Here is a 22,065-nt window from a genome sequence, read left to right on the forward strand (position 1 = left end):
ATTACCTCATGTAAGAGTTGAGATGCATGCTCTTTAACTCGGTTATGAGAGCCTTGAGATCTTCCCCAATATCTTTCGACACACGAGCCCATATGAACCTCGCGAATTGTGAGTACTGTTGTTGGCCTTCATTTTGCCCATAACACTTACTAATGTATAGAGGGCAAGGCAAGTATTTTACACCCATGCAAAATGATGTGGTGGGCAAACACAATTCACGATAAAAATTTCAAACAAATTCATGATACCGTAGATGGCAAAGGGAATTTTGGGAGAAGTAAAAATCTGTATATTAATGACCAGAAATCATTCATAATAATCCACAGAGATTATATTATATACATAGGAAATTGCAACCACAGAGAAAGAGAGAGAGAGAGAGAGATGGGAATTACAAAATTACAAAATTTAAAATAATGACTTTTCAATGATTATCCATTACGGTTTGGTTTGTTTTAGTAGTGATAGACACAACTGATCAAAACGTTTGAAACCTACATTCTTAAAATCAAAGCAAAGATATTGTCCCTTTATTTATATATATATAAATCGTTTGTTTGTTTGTTTAAATAATTGAAGTAATGTAAATGGAAATGGTGGAAAATGGCGACTGTTTTACGCATCGGGGGGAGATTGCAAAATTTAAAAGGGTTAGCTTATTTATCTCTAGCTTGTGGATGTGGGAACATTCAATTGGAAGTTGTTTATATATGTCTCCAATTTGATTTAATTCTATCATTTAATTAATCTCTGCAATGGGGTTGATGGAGATCTAAGTCTATGAATAATATTGCCTTCTCAATATTCTTTCTGTGTGTTACATTAAATATGTTTCTAACTTCCATTTCACATCATCATCATCATATGACACACAACACCTTTGGTTTTAGTTGGTCCTGTGACATTATGATTAATAGACCTGTTGCTTTACCTATTTGATGTAATGTGGTGGTTTTTATTATATAAATAGATGCATGCGAGAGTAAAACCATTGCAGTGAGAATTTGGTATTTATAAGAAGAATACATTTTATCTTGCTTGTTCATACAACAAAAGTCAACATTGGTGTGAGATTTTTTAAATGATTTAAAATGTGAAATTATTATAAATAGCAAAATTGTTAAAATTATTTACAAAATTTTAAAATTTGTTAATGATATAGACTAATAAATTTTAATTTTATAAATTTTTTATTAAAGGAGAATAAAATCATGTTGTAGAGATAGGTAAATTTTTTTATTATAATATGTATGAAGGAATGGAAGAAATAATATTACCAATACATTTGGATTTTAAAACTTCAAACGGGTTTAAATAAATTTATATTTTATATGTTTTTTGTTTTGAATTTTATTTTGGAATAATATTACCAATATATTTGTCTCGTACTCTCATTTAGGAATCAATTGAAAAGAGACTTTTTTTTTTCTTGGAAGTTGTGAACACGAAACTCTTTGGACGATCTTTCATTTAATGAAACGAAATCTAATTGGCATAGACTAATAATATGAAACAACTAGATAATATAATGTCATAAAATATAACTCGTACTTCTTCAACTCACAAAGCTTAAATCACAATTTTAGGGTTAAATAATTTATTCTATGAAACTTAAAACTTGTAGGAGCCGTATCTAATATCTAAATTATTTTAGTTGTATTATAATAATATATGTGATTTTATATTATTTTAGTTTAAGAAGTAAATTATAACATAAAAATGATAAATATAAAATAATAAAAATGGTGGTAAGTTAAGGTTTAGAAATAGTGTTTTATTATAGTTAATTGGAAACTTTTATATAACACATTTAATGTAACAATAAGTAGTTATTATAGTATTTGTTCCAAATGGGTCAAGGACTACTTAATTTTATAATAATTGAATTTTTAAATTTTAATGTGTACATATAAGTCTTCAACTATTTAGTATCTTATAAAAATTTAGTACTTGATATTGATTTTGTTCTATATATAGAGAGAATTGTATTTTATAAAAATATTGAATATCCAATTAGTTTATAGTTTTATTTGTGCAGTAAATACGATTCATCTTCACATAAGTCTCTACGACAAAGAAAAAATTGCAATTTTAAGGTACAAAATATAAATTGTTAAATAGTAAAGTTCATTAAATTTTATAACATAAGTAAACAAGTACTAAATCGTTACCATCTTAAGTTTAAAAAATAAATTATCACTTCTATAAAAGTTTAGAGCCAAAAGGCAATTTTTAAGAAAATTGTTTGAAAGCTGAAAATATTTATAAATATAGTAAAATCTCTAAATAAACGTAGTTTACAGTATCTATTTGTAAATATTTTGATTCATTTTATTATATTTAAAACAAACTATAATTCAAAACATAAACTTAATTTATAGTTTTAATTATTTGATATTTTAAACTAAAATTCTAGTCTCTATTATTTAAAAAAAACATAAATTTACTGGACATGCACATAAAATATAAATCATAATTAGGGATTAAATTGTTTTTTTTTTTTTTTTGTTTAAATGTAGTATTAAACCTAAGAGAAAAGGAAGAGTGATGGATGAAATGATTATAAGAGTACTTTGGTGCGCATGCAACACCCATTTTGATTGGCTAACATATATATATTATGTAATATATATATTTACTAAACTTGTCTGGTCATGAACCAATGAAGTACAATTACACCAAAATTACTTTAATTAATCATGATTATATTTGTTTAATGCACGTAAGTATGAGTAATTAAGTTTTGATGGGCATCTTTATTTTTTTGTTCTTTAAAAAAGATTATTTACTTAGAAGAGAGAAAGAGAGATAAATGTGTGGTTGCTTTTTGTAAAGAAAAAGAAAAGAGAAAAGCATTTATTTAAAAAGTGTGATGGGATGAAGCATCAAGCATGGGCTAAGATTAGCTTTGTAAAGTAACATGTTTTTAAAGAAACTCCCACTCCCTAATTAATTTTATATATTATTTACACATCAATTAAATAACATTACAAAGTTAGCTAACATTTACTCCAACAACCTTCAATTATTTTCCTTCGTCAACCTCGATTTTTACGTTTTAGATTTTATTTATCATTCACTCAATTATCTCGTCTATATGATCGATCTTTTTTTTCTTTCTCCATCTTTTACGTGCATAAGAATTCAAAATCATTGATCATCCTAATACTAATATTTTAGTCTTAAAAGTTTTGCTAGGTAACCATCTTAGTCCATAAAATTAATCTCGTACTTTAGATTTTTTATTCTTGAAAAAGCAAGAGTAAAAAGTGTGAATCATGGGTGAGGATAAATTTGACTTAAATTTTATGAAAATTAATCGAGAAAAACATTATTTTTTGTATTAAAATAAAGTGTTACATTTAAAGTTGGTGGAAATAATATAATTTTTCAATAATTGACCTATATATTTTTCTATTGGTTATTAAGAAAAACAGACTAGTTGCTAGGGTGCATGCCCCATTGATGAAGATGTTACCTTAACCTCATGCATGTTCATTTTTTTCTTTCTCCTTTAAAGTCAAAGTTTTTATCAAATTCGAATATGACTCGTATTTAAATCTTGTGTATTAATATTTCTTAAGTCTTAACCGTATACAAGTCATGAACCTAATTAGATTAAAGACCATGAAGAGAGATTGAGTACTTTAGAATGTTGGATCGAGAGAGAAATTCAAATCAATTGAGTTTATTCATTATAATCAGGAAAGAAATGTAATTGTTAATAAAATTACAAAAATCGTTAGAGCCAATAAAATTGACTGGGGAATGATTTTCGAATCAACTAACATGGATTATAAATCAACTCCTACGTAATTTGTGTATGTTTATTGCCTCGTATAGTTTTAAATAAAATTCTTATTTCTTTTTCTAAACAATATAATTACTCCTAACACAAATCATAGATAAATCAAAGTTCTAGAATTTTAAGCATTTCAACTACTTAAATGGATACAAATTCAAACAAATCATTATGTGTTATTATAGATCGGTGAAACAATTGAAATCAATAAATCCAAACCACAAATCTAATGATTTTTAACAACTCACATAATAGTTGAGTTATGATCATTTTAACTCGGTTGTAAAGAAATTGCATAAAGTATGATAGATTAATATAACACAAGTCGACATCAAAGCTTTTAGAGATGAAAAAAAAAAACAAAACAGAAAAGTAGGGCAAAAATCCATTGAGATTCTTGTTTAATATACCCAACCCCATCATTGATAGTGATAGAGGACCACACAAATCGCACGCGTGAGATTGCTCAACTCTTCATATCACACCTTATAATATATAATAACTCTTAACAATTTCAACTTCAATTCATTTTTCCATTCAATCAAATAGTATATAATAAAAGATAATTATAGATGATACCAATTTTGGTGGATGATAATATCGTTAAAAAAACTTAGAAATATGACATAATTTGTATGAACGATGTCGGTGATAAACCAATATTTTTAATACGATATATCAGTGGTAAATTATGATATATTTGGTTATATTTATAACATTTTTTTAAAAAATATTGTTATATATGCTTTGAATATAGATGCTATATTTGTAATTGGTGTTAGAAAAGTTTAGTAAAACTTAAATTTAGTTTGCTAATTTATTGTTAATTTTTACTGTAAATTTTGTAAATATACGAGGCATTTGCAAATATAGCAAAAATTTAAATTCTATTAAAGATAAAAATCGACAAATTTCTATCTCTCTTTATCAATGTTACTAATACCTATGATAATAAAAAAATTTATTATATTTTATCAAATTTGTCATATATATATATATTTTTTTTTGCAATTCTCGTTATATATTTTATTTTATTACATGCAAATCATTATTGAAATTGGGATTAAGTTTAAATATTTATTTAAAAAAGGACTAAAATTAGACAATCTATGGAAGAGAGATTTAATGGACTAACTTGAATTCAATAAATTAGTTACTTATTTATTTATATTGATATCATAAAGAAAAAAAAAGGTTGAATTTACTTTTAAATAGAAGCTAAGTTTGGGGAATGTATTAAAAAAATGTAATTAAAAAAAAAAAGGGATATGGGTGGGGGTTAGGCGAATGTGAGAGTAATGATTGAATTGATATTGGTGTTTTTAAGATTTAAATCTAAAGAAATGGAAAATTGAAAATTGAAAATTGAAATGAAGGAATGAAAAGAGAAAGGGCCCTACTTGGAGAAAGGAGGAATGATTTGGAGTGAGAAGGCACAGTGATAAGTTTGATGTACCATCACAATCATGCATCTTCTTTATAATACTATTGACTAACCACTCCTACTTCATTGGGCCCTCACATTACTACATATAATCCATGTTTTTTCTCTCTTTTATCAAATTTTTTTGTTATCAATAATTTTATATAAATAGAAAATAGTAAACATTATAGCAAATAAAGTTTAAGATAATAATGCTTTAACTATAATATTTGAAGTCTCGAACCTGTAATAGATAGGATCTCACTCCACCATCTTTTAAATTGTGGGACCAAATACTTAGTTGTTTCTTAATTTGAGTTATTGTGTTTAAATTATGAATTTCTTTGGTGTTTGAAGGAAGGAGTTGGTTGAGGTTATAAGGTCAAGTAAATTAAAATGAACCATGATTGAGAGAAGATCGTTTTCTTGGAAGATGGTATGTTCCACTAAACTCGAAGTTGGATTAGAATATATAATATTAGGTAGAGGAGAAATATAGGGAATTGATATTAGGAAGGGCTGAGGGGAGGGGAGGGGGTGTTGACCAAAAGGGTTGAGGGGTTTGACTGAAGTGGCTAGCTGGCTTGTGATTGGGTGTGGTTTGAAGATGGAGACAGGAACAATAGCTGGAAATGGTAGAGCAGGACAAGCAAGTAAATTTTGATGATTAGATTCCAATATTCCATATGTTGCTAACCCCAAAGCACCTCTAAATCAAATAAAAGAATATATAACACAAACCCAACCTTACATATTACAGCTGTTTCTCTTTCTCTTTCTCTTTCTTTCATTAAACTAATACTCTCCTTTCCTTTTTTAAAACTTCCCCTTTCCCCTTTCCCCCCTTCCCACCCTTTCCCTTTAATCTCTTTCTAAACTATTCCCATGACTTCCTATTCCTAATCTCCTTTCTTTATCCATCTTCATCTAATCTTCAAACACTCGTTTCAATTTGATGGACTATAATGTCATATCTAATATTTAAGATTCCATCCGTCTATGTTAGAAAGAGTATTGATTTTCTTAGTTTTTTTTTAATATAGGATTTTCAATCTCTTAACATTAAACATTCAATTTTGATAGTTGATTGCCAAATGATATATAATTAAATTTATCTTTATACACTAATTTAATAAAAAAATAAAGTTAAAAATGATAATCGAAAGAGATTAGGAGTTGTTATAGAGTGCAGGTAAAAAAAAATAGAACATAAAAGTTGCAAAATGAGGTTAGGTAGAAATGATAATGATTTAGTGTGAAGAAAGGGGAGGAGGGTTAGTTGGCCAAAGAGGGGGAAAAAATAAGTGTGTAACAGCAAAGAAGTGTCTTTTAGAAATGGAGGCAAATGTGTCAGTTAAATAAGAGAAAGTATATGAAAGGAAGAAGCAAAGCAAAGAAGCAAGCTTGGCCTTCAAGAGAAGAACATCTCCCCCCTTCTCCACTACTACTTCACTTCTCCTATGATTAGTATGAAAGAGAGAGAGAGAGAGAGAAAACAGAGTAATTTAATACAAAGCTGCAGAAGTGAGAGAAATTTCCCAATATTAAAGTAGATGAAGATACATAATTTTTCATATATATTTTTTTAAATTTTAGGTTTTATGCAATAATTTAGCATCAAGAGCAGTTGGCATTAGTTAGTCTTTGTCTGTCTTTTAATATCATACATTACATGTCACTTGTTAAGGGTAGACAGGTGAGCAATGTCTGAGTTTTCTCTCTCACCTCTCTTTGGTCTTTGATCTATAAAAACTTTGCCTTTTATGCTACAAACCCAATTGCTGAATTTCTGTTTTTTCATTGCTCATTCACATTCAAAACTCTAAATTTATTATTACCCTTCCCCAAAATTTTCATTTCAACCTCAATTTTTCTGTCTTTTCTTGGTTAAAGATACCAGGATATCTACAAAACCCTTTCTGCAATTTAGCCTTTCCTTTTCATCTCTTCATCATCTGAATCTCCATTGGTTACTATTACTATTTCATTTCCTGAAAATTTGCAGAAACCCCCTTTTCACATTTCTTTTAATTCTGCTGTAAGGAAGAAAAAAAGAAAAAAAAGAAAAAAAAAAGAGCCTTCTCTCAAATCAATCATATTTTGGTATTTGATTGGATGTAGAGCTTGGAAAATGTTTTTCTTCCTTACCCAAAAGTGAAAAGGGAATCTCCTTTCCTTTTACTGCATTGATGAGCTGTTTCATAGCTAATGTCATTGTTTGTTGTCTCTACTTTATACTCTGAAAGTTTCACTTTCTTGTCTTCCCCTTCAAATATTATTGTTTTTTTTCTTTTTCTTTCCTTTTTGAATTTGAACAGAGTAGAACAGAGCAAGCTTCTTCTTCACCTTCAAGTGGCTCTTCTTCTTAAACATTCCATTTCTTTTTTTTTTCCCCTCTTTAACTTTCGTATCCATAGGGATGCTGCATTTGAGAAGCTGCTTTTACTTTAACGTCTTATAAAGCTGCAAAGTTTATATTTTGTTCTTTGTTTAGTCTCACAAGATATCACTCGCTCAGCTCTGGTCAAAACCGCCTTTCCTTTTTTAATTTTTTAAGTTTTTGTTTTTCCTCTCATTGGAAGTAACTGTAAACCAACTGTTGTAGACTGGTTTGTTTGATTAGCTCTTGAATTTCAGAAGGGAGGAGGAAAAACAAAAATGGGTGATCTCGAAAATGATGAAATGGGTTTTAGGAATTCGAATGATGGGTTAATGAATTGTCCATCTACAATGGCGATGGGTTCTTTTTTTGGGTCTGGTTGGGATCCACTGGTTTCATTAGGTCAAAGTGAGAATTATGGAGCAGCTTCTTCAATGGTGTCCTCTCATGGCGAATTTTCTAATTCATTTCCTGTTGTTTTGGAGAATCATGGAGGGAGTGGGACAACACAACAAGGTGTTCAATATCCGACAGATTTGGAGATGGGTTCGAAGTTGCCATGTTTTGGGAGTGGGAATTTTTCAGAAATGTTTGGTTCTTTTGGTGTTGCTGGGCAGATTCTTGGTGGGTGTTCTTCAAATTACAGAAATGGAGGAACCACAAACACTACCCAAACATCGCAAGAAAATTTACCTTTAGCTGGTGAAGAAATTTTACCATTATCTGTAGGATCACCAAATGGTAAAATCAGAAAACGAGGCCTTGATTCAACTTTCCCATTTAGCTCAAATAAGGTATGACATTGATGAATCTTTAATCCCTCTCTCTTTTGTTTTTCATCAGTTTGATTGTGCAAATCATTCAATTGACTTTACTTTTTCCTTTATGAAAGAAATCTGATATGAAATTGAAGAAGGATGTTTCTGGGGATAGTTCCAGTACTCAAGAAGAGAAAAATGCAGAAATGGAGCAAAATTTAGGTGGGAATTCACGTGGAAAATCAACTGGAAAACAAACTAAAGAGAAATCTAGTAATAGTGCTGAAGCTCCTAAGGAAAATTATATTCATGTGAGAGCTAGAAGAGGGCAAGCCACAAATAGTCATAGCCTTGCTGAGAGGGTAAATTTCTAGTTTTGAAGAGAGAAATTTCTTGTTTAGTTATGTTAGATGTGTGAAACAAACTCTTTGATCAATAGGTGAGAAGGGAGAAGATAAGTGAAAGGATGAGATTGCTTCAAGAACTTGTTCCTGGATGTAATAAGGTAATTGATTGAATCAATTTTTGCGGGTTTTGTTGTGCCTGTGGATGTTTGATTCTTACTCGAGTTCGGATCTGATTTTGGTCGCTAGATTACTGGAAAGGCTGTAATGCTTGATGAAATTATCAACTATGTTCAATCACTGCAGCAACAGGTTGAGGTACGTGTTCAACATTTACAAAACTTTGGATGGATTGAATAGTGGATGTGCTGATATTACAATTATTGACATTGTGATTCTGAAGTGTTTTGTTGCAATGAGATATGGAATATTTTGTTTTAGTATTTTCATTTGTAGTAATATTGTTAGATAATGGAAATTAGAATCAAAATACTAAGGTATGATCTCAAATGAAGTTGTGTGATTGTACTTGTTGGAATGACTTAAATCTAATATACGGCGTCTCAAATGATCAAATATAGAGGTCTTTCTATATAAATTCTTCAACCCTAGAGCTGTCTCTGATTTTGTAATCTAAGTTATTCTCTCTAATAATAAATTGCTCACTCTACACCTGAACGTTGACACATTATTAGCGAACCATGTAAATTTGTGTGTTGATTTTCTATTACTTCATGTTTTGTATTCATCTTTATTTGTAGATTCCTTAATAATACTATTTTGCAGTTTTTGTCAATGAAACTAGCTACTGTCAACCCGGACGTGAACGTTGATATTGAAAGGATTTTATCCAAAGATGTAAGTTTAGAGTTGTCTTGGCTGCTTAAATCATGTTAAACTGTAGTATGTGAATCCCTTGAATTTGCCATTTTGTGTAGATTTTCAACATACGAGGCAGTAGTGGAAATGTTCTTGGATTTGATCCCGGGTTGAGTGCCGTTTCCCCTGTCCCTCCTCACCGGATGTTTCAGTTTCAAGGGACGATGTCGAGTATGCCAACCACATCCACACAGTTTCCTCCTATGCCTCAGGTAGTTAGTTCACCTGAATGATGATGCAATTGTTTTGTTGTGTGTTCATCAGCATTAATGGAAAAGTGTTCATAAACAGACCATGTTAGAAAGCGATCTTCAAAGTCTTCTTCAAATGGGATTCGACTCAGGTTCAACAATTGACAATTTGGGACCAAATGGTATTCTTCAAACTACTGTCTTTGCAAAATAATCTTCAAAAGATAGAGATGTTTGATCTAATCTATAATGTATTTGGTAATGGGCAGGGCGGTTGAAACCAGAGCGTTAACTTCTTGCAAATGAAGGGGGAAAAAGAAAAGCTCATTTTTATTCCTTTAACAGAAATTCAAATGTTTTCAAGTTGACAAAGAAAGGAAAAAAGAAAAAAGAAAAAAAAAAGATTAAAAATTCTGTATAGGATTCAGTTTCTAACTATTGTTCTTCGAATTTTAACAGAAGAAGATGGATTAATAGCAAAAGAAAGGGAATGTAAATTTAGATTTTGTGAGTGAGGCTGATTAGAATTGATTTGAATTGGGAAATTGTAGATTAGAGGATGAAATTGAAGATTGAAGCTGTTGTACCAGTTTTCATGGAAATTTTCAAAAAGAAGGATGAAATCTTCTAATCCTTTTGTTATTTGTTTTTTACAATCATTTTTGGTGGTATTGTTTTGTTATTTGAGATGATAATTTTATTAGTGAAATGAAATGTTTGGGAGAAATCAGTCTCAAAAACACTTCTAATAACTAAATAATGTTTAATTTTTACATTTTTACATGTTTTATATATATATATATATATATATATATATATATACTTTACCAGTTTTGTTATTTAAAACAAGTTTTTTAAAACCATAAATTAAAATAGTCACATAAAGAAACTTTAAATAATTTTAAATTATAGAGTTATTGTTTTTGAATTTTGAGCGTTGTTCCAGAAGAGTGCTTTTAGTTTCTCCTCTCTTTTAATTCTAATTATAACCCTTAAGAGTATGGATAGTGAGGAAAGGAACATAATAGCAAGAAGAGGCCTTTCATAAAGTTTCCCTAACAGAATTATTAAAAGAGAGAAACTTTTGTGGATTTTCATGTGCTCTTTTCTTGGCATTAGTTCATAAAATCTATTAACAATTGCGAAATCTGTACTATAGCAATTTGAGGGATGATAATGGATTGTTTTTTTAAAAAAATTTAAATGTATCAAAATCTGTTCATTTCTATTTTTTCCTTATATTTACAAATTTTTTAAATGCTGTTATAATATTAGTACTTGAAATTTAATTGGTATGTTTTAAAAGCTTTTTTCTTTTTTTCTTTTAATAAAGTCTATGAATCTTGATTCTTATGGGATATCCACTCAGTGTTCAATTAATTTTAGTTGTAATAATTCTTACGAAATGTGTCTTTTATTTAAAAAATGAAATATTTTTTTATCAACTATTATGAAAAGATCATTTTGAAAAACGTTTTTTCTTAAATGAATCCAAAAGAGTGGTAGGCCAACAACAGAATGAAGTTTTTAATAACTATTTTTAGTTTTCAAGGTGGAGAAACCATTGGCCTATTATGTAGAAGACACTGAACAGTCTCCAAACAAATTTTAGTTATATGGCAATTTTTTCGTTTTAAATTTGTTATTATTCATAAACTACACTTCAATAATTTATTTTTATTATTTTCTTCATATATTATATGTATTATTAATTTTGGAAGAGATATATTTATTTTTCTTCATATATTATATGTATTATTAATTTTGGAAGAGATATATTTGATTTAGGCGGTGAGAGTTAAAGCAAAAGAAATTATTTGAAAGATGTGGGAACGGATAAGACAATAATAATTTAAAAAGGAAAAGCAATTAATAATCATAAATACTTAGGTAAGTATATGATGTATAAACATTCAAATAAATAGAATTTCATTTGAAGACAACAAGAAAACAAGTTTGAAAGTTTATTGAGTCCGCGCCGCGTGTAGGCCGCAACTCCGCTCCCATATTCAGGTGTCATTTTTCGAGTACCTGTCACAATTTTTGGATATTTTTCAACTTCAAAATCACCAATCACTCCCAAAACACAGGATTCTTTTTCTCTTTATCCATTTTCCACTTCCAAATTCATGTCCCATATGTTACCACCAAAACCTCAATTCTCAACCCAATTCAATTCCCACGTCATTTCTTTTTTCTTCTTCCCAAAAACTTTTAAGCAACCACATCACAGGAAACCAAACTATCAATATAAGTATGAAACAAATTTTACTGTCACTTCCAATAGTTGACTAATTTCCTTGTTTTGATGTTTTTGATGTTCAATTTTTTCTTACAAAAGTATTGAAAAACAAACGAATAAAAACAACATTATGAGGCAAAGAAGAAGAGGGAAAAAAAAAAAAAAAAAAAGGCCTACATACATACACTGGAAGAGCATCGCCATTTGAAATAAGCGTCTCTCTCCAATATTATGTTTTTTGCTTGTCTCCATATAATGCTTCTCTCTTGACAGTATTTGGGTGAAATTGGACTTGACATTCACTACAAGGGAATTGCTGACATATTCTATTGTTGAACCATTTTTTTAGGCTTTCTTCATCTCTCACTACACAAATCTCTTTTTCTTCCAAGTAAGTTATTCCATTGTTGTTGTGTCTTTTTCTTTTTCCATTCCACCATTTCTTTTTCTCTACTGATTTTCTTGTTTTCTTTTTGTCCTACATAGTTCTTCCATTTTTACAAATCAACCTATCTGCTCGCCGATCAAGTCCAAACCCACCAGCAGGAACGAGATCCCCTGGAACAGCAAGAAGTAGAAATGGATACCTTGTGCAGACAGAAGGCTCCGTGCTGATGCGGTTAGGAGGAGGAAAGCCAATGCGAGCTCTTTTGTGTATATTCTGTTGTGCTTCTTTCGTAAAGCAGCTTTCTTCTCTTGCTTCTGAATTTCTTCTTTCAGCTCTTCTAGGTCGGGCGCCGAAGACCCTCTCTGATGCTTTTGCTCTCTCTCTACCAAGGAGACAAGATCGCCCTCTGAGGAACGGCCAGATTTCTTTGTAACAACCCATTCATAGGCACTACCAAGCTGGAACAGGCCTGAGATCATGGCATTGAACTTGGTGACTGACATGGTGTTCTCAAAAAGGAGGTAAGGAACAATGAAAGGGAAGGATTTTGGGGCAGGCAGGATGTTTAGAAATGACATGGTGGCAGGGATATAGCAAACGACCCAAGCGGGTAGCTCGGCCTCAGGAACAAACATTGTCATTGGGAGAATAATGCAGAAAAGTGTGAAAGAATAGAAGGGCAGAATCAATTTTCTGAGCAAAAAGAAGAGGAAGATCAAGTTGAACTTCTTCCATATACTAATCTGCATTTTATCAATTATACAAAACAATATCAGCAATCTGATTAAGAGGAAGTTTATAAACAATAGAACAAGTGCACGTTCAATATAACAATACCTTTGATCGAATAACAGCAGGCAAACAAAGGCGAAACAATTGCATTGGACCAGAATGCCATCTATGTTGTTGTTTTCTATAAGCTTCATAAGATTCTGGTAGCTCACACTGGCACTGATTATGCACAAAAATAAGTAAATTCAATAACTCACAAACACATACTGAATAAACTGGTTACTCTTATCCTATATACTGTACAAGGATTAGTACCTCAACATCGTTTAGGAATATGAATTTCCATCCATGAAGATGAGCACGAACGGCAATATCCATGTCCTCAACGGTGGTCCTTTCCAACCACCCACCAGCGTCCTCGAGAGCTTTAATCCTCCACACACCAGCAGTGCCATTGAATCCAAAGAAGTTGAGGAAGACACCGTTCACTTGCTGCTCTACTTCAAAATGGAAAGCTAAATTGATGTTCTGCAGCCTGGTTAGCAAGTTCTCATCCCTGTTCACAAAAGACCACCTTGCTTGAACAAGTCCCAACTCTTCATTGTCCTGAGTGTCAATGAAAATAGAGTTAACAGTGTTCTTAGCAGAATCTAAATAATCAAGTTCACTACTTAGGAAGAAAGCCTAAAATACCTTGAAATGAGGAACAGTTCTTTTAAGGAAATCAGGTGTGGGTTGAAAATCAGCATCGAAAATGGCAACAAATTCGTAGTCTTTTACATAGCTACAATTCATGGCGGATTTGAGATTGCCAGCCTTATAACCATCTCTAATGACTCGATGTCGATAAATAATGTTGGCACCCTCTTGCTGCCATTTGTGGACCTCCTCTTTAATCAACAACTGGGTAGTTGGGTCATCGGAATCGTCAAGAACTTGAATCAGTAGCTTGGTTTTTGGCCAGTCCAAGTTGCAAATAGCAGCAATTGATTGCTGATAAACCTGAGAATCAGCCACAAACTCCATTTTGTCAGTAAGAACTAAAACTAATTCCAATTACAACAGCAGAAGATATTAAGAAATAAAACTTCACCTCTTTTTCATTGCACATAGGGATCTGAACAAGAACCATAGGGAAATATCCCTTCTCGCCGGATTCAAGATCTTCATCTTCAGGTTTAAGAACTGGTTGGATTTTCTTGAAACGGATCCAGAAACAACCCAAACACAAGACTAAACGATCCAAGCTTTGAATGATGAACAATATGATACAAGCATTGGCTAAGAACTGTAGAGGAGGAGCTAAATATTCTACTCGAATCAATACCCACTGAGCGTAAATCCAACCAAAAGCTCCTTTAAAACCCCAAGGCGATGCCCAGAGATAATCCAATTGAAGCTTTGGACTACCAAAATGCCAGCCCTTAAAGAAAGCCGCAATCTCAAAACACAACAGAAGCACCGACAGCCATAGAAACACCTTAATACAAGAATAGAATCTCGTTTTAACAGTTGGGTTCTCTTTCTCTCTACCTCCGACAGTGACGTCATTGTCGGCGTCCTCCTCATCAGTCCGTCCAGAAGCAACACGGCGTCTAACGGCGGCGGCTAGGTCCACCATTGCAGAGCCAATGGAAGTTAAACAACCGGCGGCTCTATGCGCCTTGAGGAGAAGAACCCACGTGAGTTGCTTGGCGTTTTTCCCTCTCCCTTTCTCTCTGACCCGACTCGTGGGTGACTCACCAGCGATGAGAAAATCATCCTCCGACGGACCTTCCAGTTCAACCATCGACCAATTTGGATTCTCCATCTTGACAACAACAGGGGTTCCTTTATGAGTGTCCTTTCCCCACCAATCAAACGAGGGCGCCATTTTTGAACTGCGATCTCAAAACCCCAGTTGAAGAAACCCGATTTTCCTCCTTTTCCGAAGACCCAAAATCTCAAACCGATCGAAGAATGGGGAAATACCCAGAAAAGGGAAAAAGAGGGGAAGAACAAAAATGACTATGATTCTGATCTCATTGTCGGAGAAAATAGAAAAGAAAGAAAAAGAAGAAATACTTGGAAAGAGGGAGAGAAGACGCGTGGTGAAGAATGCAGCAGTGGCTTCCTCTAAATCATTGTGACATTCGGTGACAACTTATACGAGAACTATCCAAAGGAGGAATGAGTTGAAGGAAGATGAGATGTGTCCAAATGAGCTTCCCATTCGTTTACAGCTTGCAGAAAAGGTTAGGAAGGTAATAAGAAGGAACAGAGGCTATGGCCGAGCAATGGATTCAGAAATGGAATGCTAACAGCTCAGCACGTCTTTGAATTTCGATAACCTTTTTTTTTTTTTCTTTATTATTATTATTAATTCAAATCAAAAAACCAAGAAAAACTTCAAACAAACGAACCGATTGCACGTTGTTTAAGTCAAATCATTAACCTTACGAAAACGATCGGTTTTACTGGGGACGATAAAGATAAGAAAAACGGGAATCAAAGAAATGCAAAGGATCTTGTCTGTTTCTTCAAATCCTGTTTCTCATTAAACTCCAAATACCTTATTCACAAACGCCAGATCGAATCATATCTTCTACCTTTTTCACCCATATGAATTTCAAGAAATATATAAATTAATGTTTGAATTCAATTATTTGTTCAGAATATTAAAAGCAGTATTCAATAATTTCACTTAACTCTCTTGAGTATTGAACATCAACACACAAACAATAAACAATAAGACAGCATTCTTTTTTTAAAAAAACAATTATTACTTTTCGTCTCCATTTACTCTGTTTTAAATTTCCCTTTTTCGACTCGAGCCCTAGAAAGCCCTACAGATTTACTTTCATTACTTCCTCCTTTTTCTTTCTATTATTTAACAGTGAGAAAGGATAGAATTTTAAACATAAAATACAATCATAATAAGAGGGATATTACTGTCCATTTCCTTTATGTGTTCCCTTTTTTGTTTGTTATTAAATCAAATAACTAAACTTTTTTTACATATTGCAAAAAAAAAAAAAATGAACGACCTACCAACAAAATTTCAACCCATACTCATTTTTAAAACACAGATGGATCCATGTATGGTCGGTTTAACCAACTTAGTTGGTTAAACCTACCATAATAAGATTATGTAACGATTTGATCGACTTCAACAGATGTATGAATAAAAAAAGATTAGATTTTTACTTCCAAAACCATTTAGACGGTAATGGAAACAAAGAAAGTAATTGGATTGACATTTTAATTTCTCATAAAAAAATATTTTTCTTTATAGTTTTTATTTCATTTTTAAATTTTAAAATATTACATTTTTCAAATTGAGTTGATTGGGACTTAGAGTCGTAAAAATGAAGTTCATCAATAAACTAGGAAAGAGATAAATATGAAATTATACAAACTTGCATAATAAAATGCAAAATTAATGTATCCAACCTTGACTCCTACCTTTATTGAAGTTGGATGATAATAGTTTGTATTTCTAATCATTATAATACTTTACATCCACTTTTTTTTCATATAATGTATACTGTTTTTTTTTTCCTAATCATTATAATAGGTACAAGACTGTAATAATTATAAATAATGGTGAAATTAAATGAAAAGGGTAGGATTTTAAAATGAGGAAAGTAAATAAAAATTATTTATTTAAATTATTTGATAATTATTGTTTAGTGTGATGAGAACAGAAGTTTTATTGGTTGAAAATTGAAGGCCGTTCATTTCGTAAGAAATGACCAAGTCGCTCCCCTTCACCATTCACACTCATCACACTATAAATTATAAAAACTCCGTTATCCCAAAAAAAAATACCTTTTTCATTTGTCTTCTTTTTCCTTTTCCTTTTCCCTTTTTTCCGTTCTCCCGCTCTTACAAAACTTTAAAAGAATTTTTTTTTTAAAAAAAAAAGAAAGTAAAGTGAAGTTACCACTTAACCCTTCCTCTCAGCGCGTCTTGTGGAGAAAGAGTAGAAATAAATTCTTAATATTGATAATTCACTGGTTGACAGAGGATCACACGCCAACACCGCAGGTGCAGGTGCAGTCGCAGCTGTATTGTTTTCGAATATATTAAACAAGCAAAGAATGTGCGAATTTCCTAATTTGCCCTCTGCTCACATTAATCCACCGACAACTCTTTACTCAAACTAATCCATCCGAAACCAGGGTATTATTGGGAATATGAACTTTGCATTCCAAATAAATAATGGTAGTAATAATAATACTCACTCTAACTTCCCTTTTAATACGTACTTATTCAATTTTGTTTTTCCTTCCTTAATTATAATTAATATATTACTCTTAACCTTCACATTTTTATATATACACATTTTTTTTTTCTTTTTAACAATTTTTTAGTTCATGAACTTTATAACTAACTTTTAACTTTTAAGGTAAAAATTTTAAGTTCCATGAAATTTTTTATTATTCTACAGCATAGAGTTTGTAGAGATTTTGTTTTGTAAAAATATCGAGTCTATTGGAACCGTGTTTTTCATTTTTTATTTAACACTTCTATTATAGGTGTGGTTTTGAAATTTTGATCAAATAAATTCATTTATAATATTGTATTGTTTTTAAATAATAATATTATTGTTCAACTATTTTTAAATTGAAAATCGTCAAAATTAGTAAATTTTAACAAAATATTTATAATATATAACAAAATTGTAAATTATATCAGTAATAAACATTGACATAATTCTATTAGTGTCGTTGTTAAACAATTATAGAAGTTTATCAGTTTTTATAGTTGATAAAATATAAAATTTTACTATACATAGTAAATATTTTAATTTATTTTGTTATTTTAAAAAATGTCATAATTAATATATATATATTAGTTTTACATCTATTATATTTTCGATATCGAAGTTTCAAATTTTACATTATTTTAAAAATTTCCTTAACTTTTATTTTTTTTTTTTGTTCTTATATTTTAGGTTTGAAAATGTTGATTTTTCTGATTGAACAGACAATTTTGTTCTTATGAGTTTAACTAATATTCATGTGTGATGACAACCATGAAATCAATAGTTTGATCCAATTATTTTCTATTGTATTAAGAAGATTATTTAGATTTTGTTGAAATATGATTTTGCGTTTGGAAATATTTAAATATAAAATTTTAGAGACTCGTATAAATCTTGGCCACGATTGTTTTTAATTTATTATCTATTGAACAATTTACTTAATTTTTTCACAAAATTAACTTATTTGTTATTGTGTGTTCTATCACGTCGAATATAATCTATATATATATCTCTGTAACATAATTACGGTACGCATTAATTTCAACTTTTAGTAGTATATTTTATGAAGCTAAAAGCTTGAACAACGATTATTTACAAATTGTTTCAATTATTTTAAAAGCTCTAGCAATCATATATACTAAGGCTTAGTTTAGGATTATAGTTTTAGAAACAAAGGACGTGGATTATGTTATTAGAAAAATCAATCGAGAAACAAAGTAAGTTAGTGATCATAAATTCACACTTTAAGCCTACGAAAACATGTTGCAAACAATTACATACAAATAAATGAAAACATGTTGCAAACAATTACATACAAATAAATGAATAGACAAAACTATCAAAATGTATATTTTTGACATATTGTGTCACATAATGTTTTAAACCTAATTTATATTTTGTTTGTTATAGATTGGATTGAGTATTAGAGTTTTGATAAGAAAATATTTGACAATAATTACCTAAAACATAAAACGAGTAAGTTTGGAGGTTTGAAAGTTTTTTGAATAAACTTGAAAAGTTGCATCACTTCAAACTTGAAAAGTAATTTCTACCCTCAATTTCGTGATTTACAATAAATAAATAAATATATAATATTAGGAAACAAATTTTGTTAATGCTAAGGTGTAACGAAGTAGCTTAGAAGTCATAATCGGGAAAACATAATATATTTTGACAAAGGCGTATGGGAAAGTTACAAAATTGTCCTCATCTATAAATGGAGGAGTAAAAGAGTGGAATCGGCGTAAGGTGCCAAATGGAAAACACGGAAGACTTGGTATTGATCAATATCAGAAACCCCATGATGGGCCAAGATCCCGCCACGTGGAGCGGCGGTGATCCACATTCACCCCTTTTGATTTCAAACAGCCTGGACACCACCACGGCCGGCGGTCGTGCCCTCATCTATTTTCCCGCAATCTCCGCTTTCCACATTACCATTGCAATTTAATTAATTTTCTCCCTTTCTCTTTTCTTTCTAACTTAAATAAAATTCTTTCTTCTCACTTTATTCTCTTTTTTTCAACCTTTGATTATTATTATTATTCTTATTGTTATTTTGGGGCTTTCGTTTTTACATGTTAGGTAAGCAGCTGATTTGGATGTCACAAATTATATTTAAAAACAATCACAACTACTACAACAATCATTAACATCAAATTACCACTATACTTTTCTACCTTCTACTTTAATCCGTATCATTATCATCATCTCCTTTTTTGGATTCTAATCATCATAATCACTCAAATACCTTCATTTACCAAGCCATGGTTTTAACAGATCTATCAATTTTCCCTCACATCATTCACTTTTTTATTTGCCTATTTTCATTCATTTTGTAAAATCATCCAAAATAATAAATTTAATCAAATATAACAAAATTTTATATTCTACGTTATATACTTTTATCAGTCATATTCATACACAATACTACAATTCTTTCAATCTCTATCAAAATTTTGCTATATGATGTAAAATTTTAATTCCTTAAAAGTATTTCTTATAAATTATAAACGGTGTAAATTAATATTTAGTTTGATACTTTATAAATATAATTTTTATATCATCAAATTTAATTTTAAACGATTAAAATTATATTCGAGAGTAATTTTAAAAACGACAAAGGTGTTTACACACGTTAAATTATACCATTCTTATTAAGAAAATAAAGGATGGTGCTGACATTTGTTCAATTTTAATATGAAAGGAATAAAGTACGAATTATATAGTTCTGGTAGATAATTTAATTAGCATAATAGAGTGTAAATCAACATATGGTTCATGATTCAAATTTCTCTATTTTTATTATAGGAAATAAAATAATTATATATTTGGGTGCTAACTACCAAGGAAATAGAAGGTTGTGAGTTGGAATTATTGTAATAAAACATTATTAATTTTTTAAATAATAATAATTACTATTAATTTATGCAATGACCACCGATACATATAATTGTTATTGACCTTTATTAAAATTATTATTAATTGTTAGTCAAATTATGAATAAAAGTAATATAAGAAAGAAGAGTTTGATTTAAATTTTTTTAAAAAAAGAAAGAATTGTTTTAGGGAGATACAATGAGGAAGGCCATGGGAGCAGACAGAAGCACTTTTCCTCAAACGTGTTGTGGTCGTGGAGAGGCCCCCTCGTTTTAAAATCAAATGGGACATCTCCATTTAGTGCAAAAGGGTCCCCTCTCCCCTCTTCTTTTTATCCACTTTATTTATTATACTAATTAATTATACCTAAAATCAACTTCTCAATTAATCATCTCACTTAGATTACAATCTAAAAAATGTTTCCTTGTCCCTTAGTTTTTTCAATATCATTAATACGTTTTTTAGCATCATAATTTCAGAGGAAGAAGAACCAATTAACCTCACATTTATCAAACATATGTAATGGCAATACCACTAAAAACTAAGAACAATCTGTTGTAATCTCATTCAAAACTATGAATATTAACTGTTACGTTTTTTAAGGTAATTTTTAAATGTAACAAAATGAACTAAAATATTTATAAATATAGTAAAATTTTATTTTCTATTTAGAATAAACGGTAACTTTATATATAAATTAAATATTTTCAACAAAGATGAGGAGGATTGAGGAAGATATTGAATGTTTAAGATTGTAATCAACCATAAATCGCCTTGCGTAGTTATTGCAAAAATGATGTTACACAAAATAATAATAATAATAAATAAATAATTGACTTAATAATCAATAATGCAACGTGCAAATCTTTGCCTAACAATTGCATGTTGTGCAATTTCGTTGTATTTATTGGCATTTACTATGAATCCTTTTCAACCATGTTCTCTATTTCCTTTTCTCCACCTTCTTTCTTTATGAGGGCTCTTTATTTCATAATTAAAATACACACATTTTTAGTTTCTGTTTGGAGAAAAAAAAATCTTAAAAAAGGGAAGTGGTTATTTAGGTCAACAAATCAATAAAACTACACAAATCACTAACTAAGATTCACCTCTTCTAAACTCACCTTGCAACATTTAATAAGATAAAAGTTCTGATTGTTTCCTTATTTGAAAGCAAAATAGTTGGAATGCTTTAAATGTCTTATTCGTGTTTGATCGTATTGGTTAATTGTTGATTTTATGATAAAAAGAAATGGTAATCTGAAATTTAAACTAGTAATTTTTAAATTTTTTTCCTAATGTAATTTTGACTATTGGACCAAATCATAATGAAAATTGGTATTTTGTCCTTTCATAACCAAAAGAATTAAAATGTTTGTGTAATTTGCATAATGAAAAGACCACGATAGCGATACGAATTGTGACATATTTTTAAAGGTTGGGAAATCGGACTTGGAAAGGGATTGAGGGTCTTTTTAAATCAACAAACAAATGATATATATGCAAACAAGTAAAGACAAACACAATATGGAATTTTTTATAAGATAAAACACTTTTTTTTTCTTCTTTTTTTTTTCACATCTAAAGTTATAAGTTAATGTTATGTTTTAGTTTGGTATTAAAAGTTTTAAAATGTTACATTTATAATTTTCAAGTTTGGAGTGTAATATCAATTTAGTTTCTAGGTTTCAAAAGTAATTTTGAATATTTAACATTAAAGATTAAGATGAGTATTTAATAATAATAGAGATTAAATTTAAAAAGTAAATTTGTAATAATTTAGAATGTTGGGGCCAA

General features: G+C 30.1%; 2 protein-coding genes across 2 annotated transcripts; one reads left to right on the plus strand and one right to left on the minus strand.

Annotated features, from left to right (window-relative positions):
- The first annotated feature begins 6,641 nt into the window (after positions 1 to 6,641).
- On the plus strand, positions 6,642 to 10,504 carry LOC101203971 (transcription factor bHLH74). Its single transcript, XM_004141251.3, has 8 exons — positions 6,642 to 8,399; positions 8,498 to 8,725; positions 8,803 to 8,868; positions 8,957 to 9,025; positions 9,494 to 9,565; positions 9,646 to 9,798; positions 9,878 to 9,959; positions 10,047 to 10,504. Exons 1-8 carry the CDS (start codon positions 7,884 to 7,886, stop codon positions 10,067 to 10,069), a joined length of 1,209 nt encoding a protein of 402 aa, XP_004141299.3. The 5' UTR covers positions 6,642 to 7,883; the 3' UTR covers positions 10,070 to 10,504.
- Positions 10,505 to 11,724: 1,220 nt separating this feature from the next.
- On the minus strand, positions 11,725 to 15,461 carry LOC101204215 (probable xyloglucan glycosyltransferase 12). The gene is made up of 5 exons (XM_004141252.3): positions 14,233 to 15,461; positions 13,833 to 14,141; positions 13,455 to 13,745; positions 13,245 to 13,358; positions 11,725 to 13,150 (listed from the first exon to the last, which is right to left on the minus strand). The coding sequence occupies exons 1-5, from the start codon at positions 15,010 to 15,012 to the stop codon at positions 12,524 to 12,526; spliced, it is 2,121 nt and encodes a 706-aa protein (XP_004141300.1). The 5' UTR covers positions 15,013 to 15,461; the 3' UTR covers positions 11,725 to 12,523.
- Positions 15,462 to 22,065: the final 6,604 nt, after the last annotated feature.

The sequence above is a fragment of the Cucumis sativus genome, chromosome 4 (assembly GCF_000004075.3).
Source record: "Cucumis sativus cultivar 9930 chromosome 4, Cucumber_9930_V3, whole genome shotgun sequence".
In the NCBI taxonomy this organism is placed as follows: Eukaryota; Viridiplantae; Streptophyta; class Magnoliopsida; order Cucurbitales; family Cucurbitaceae; genus Cucumis; species Cucumis sativus.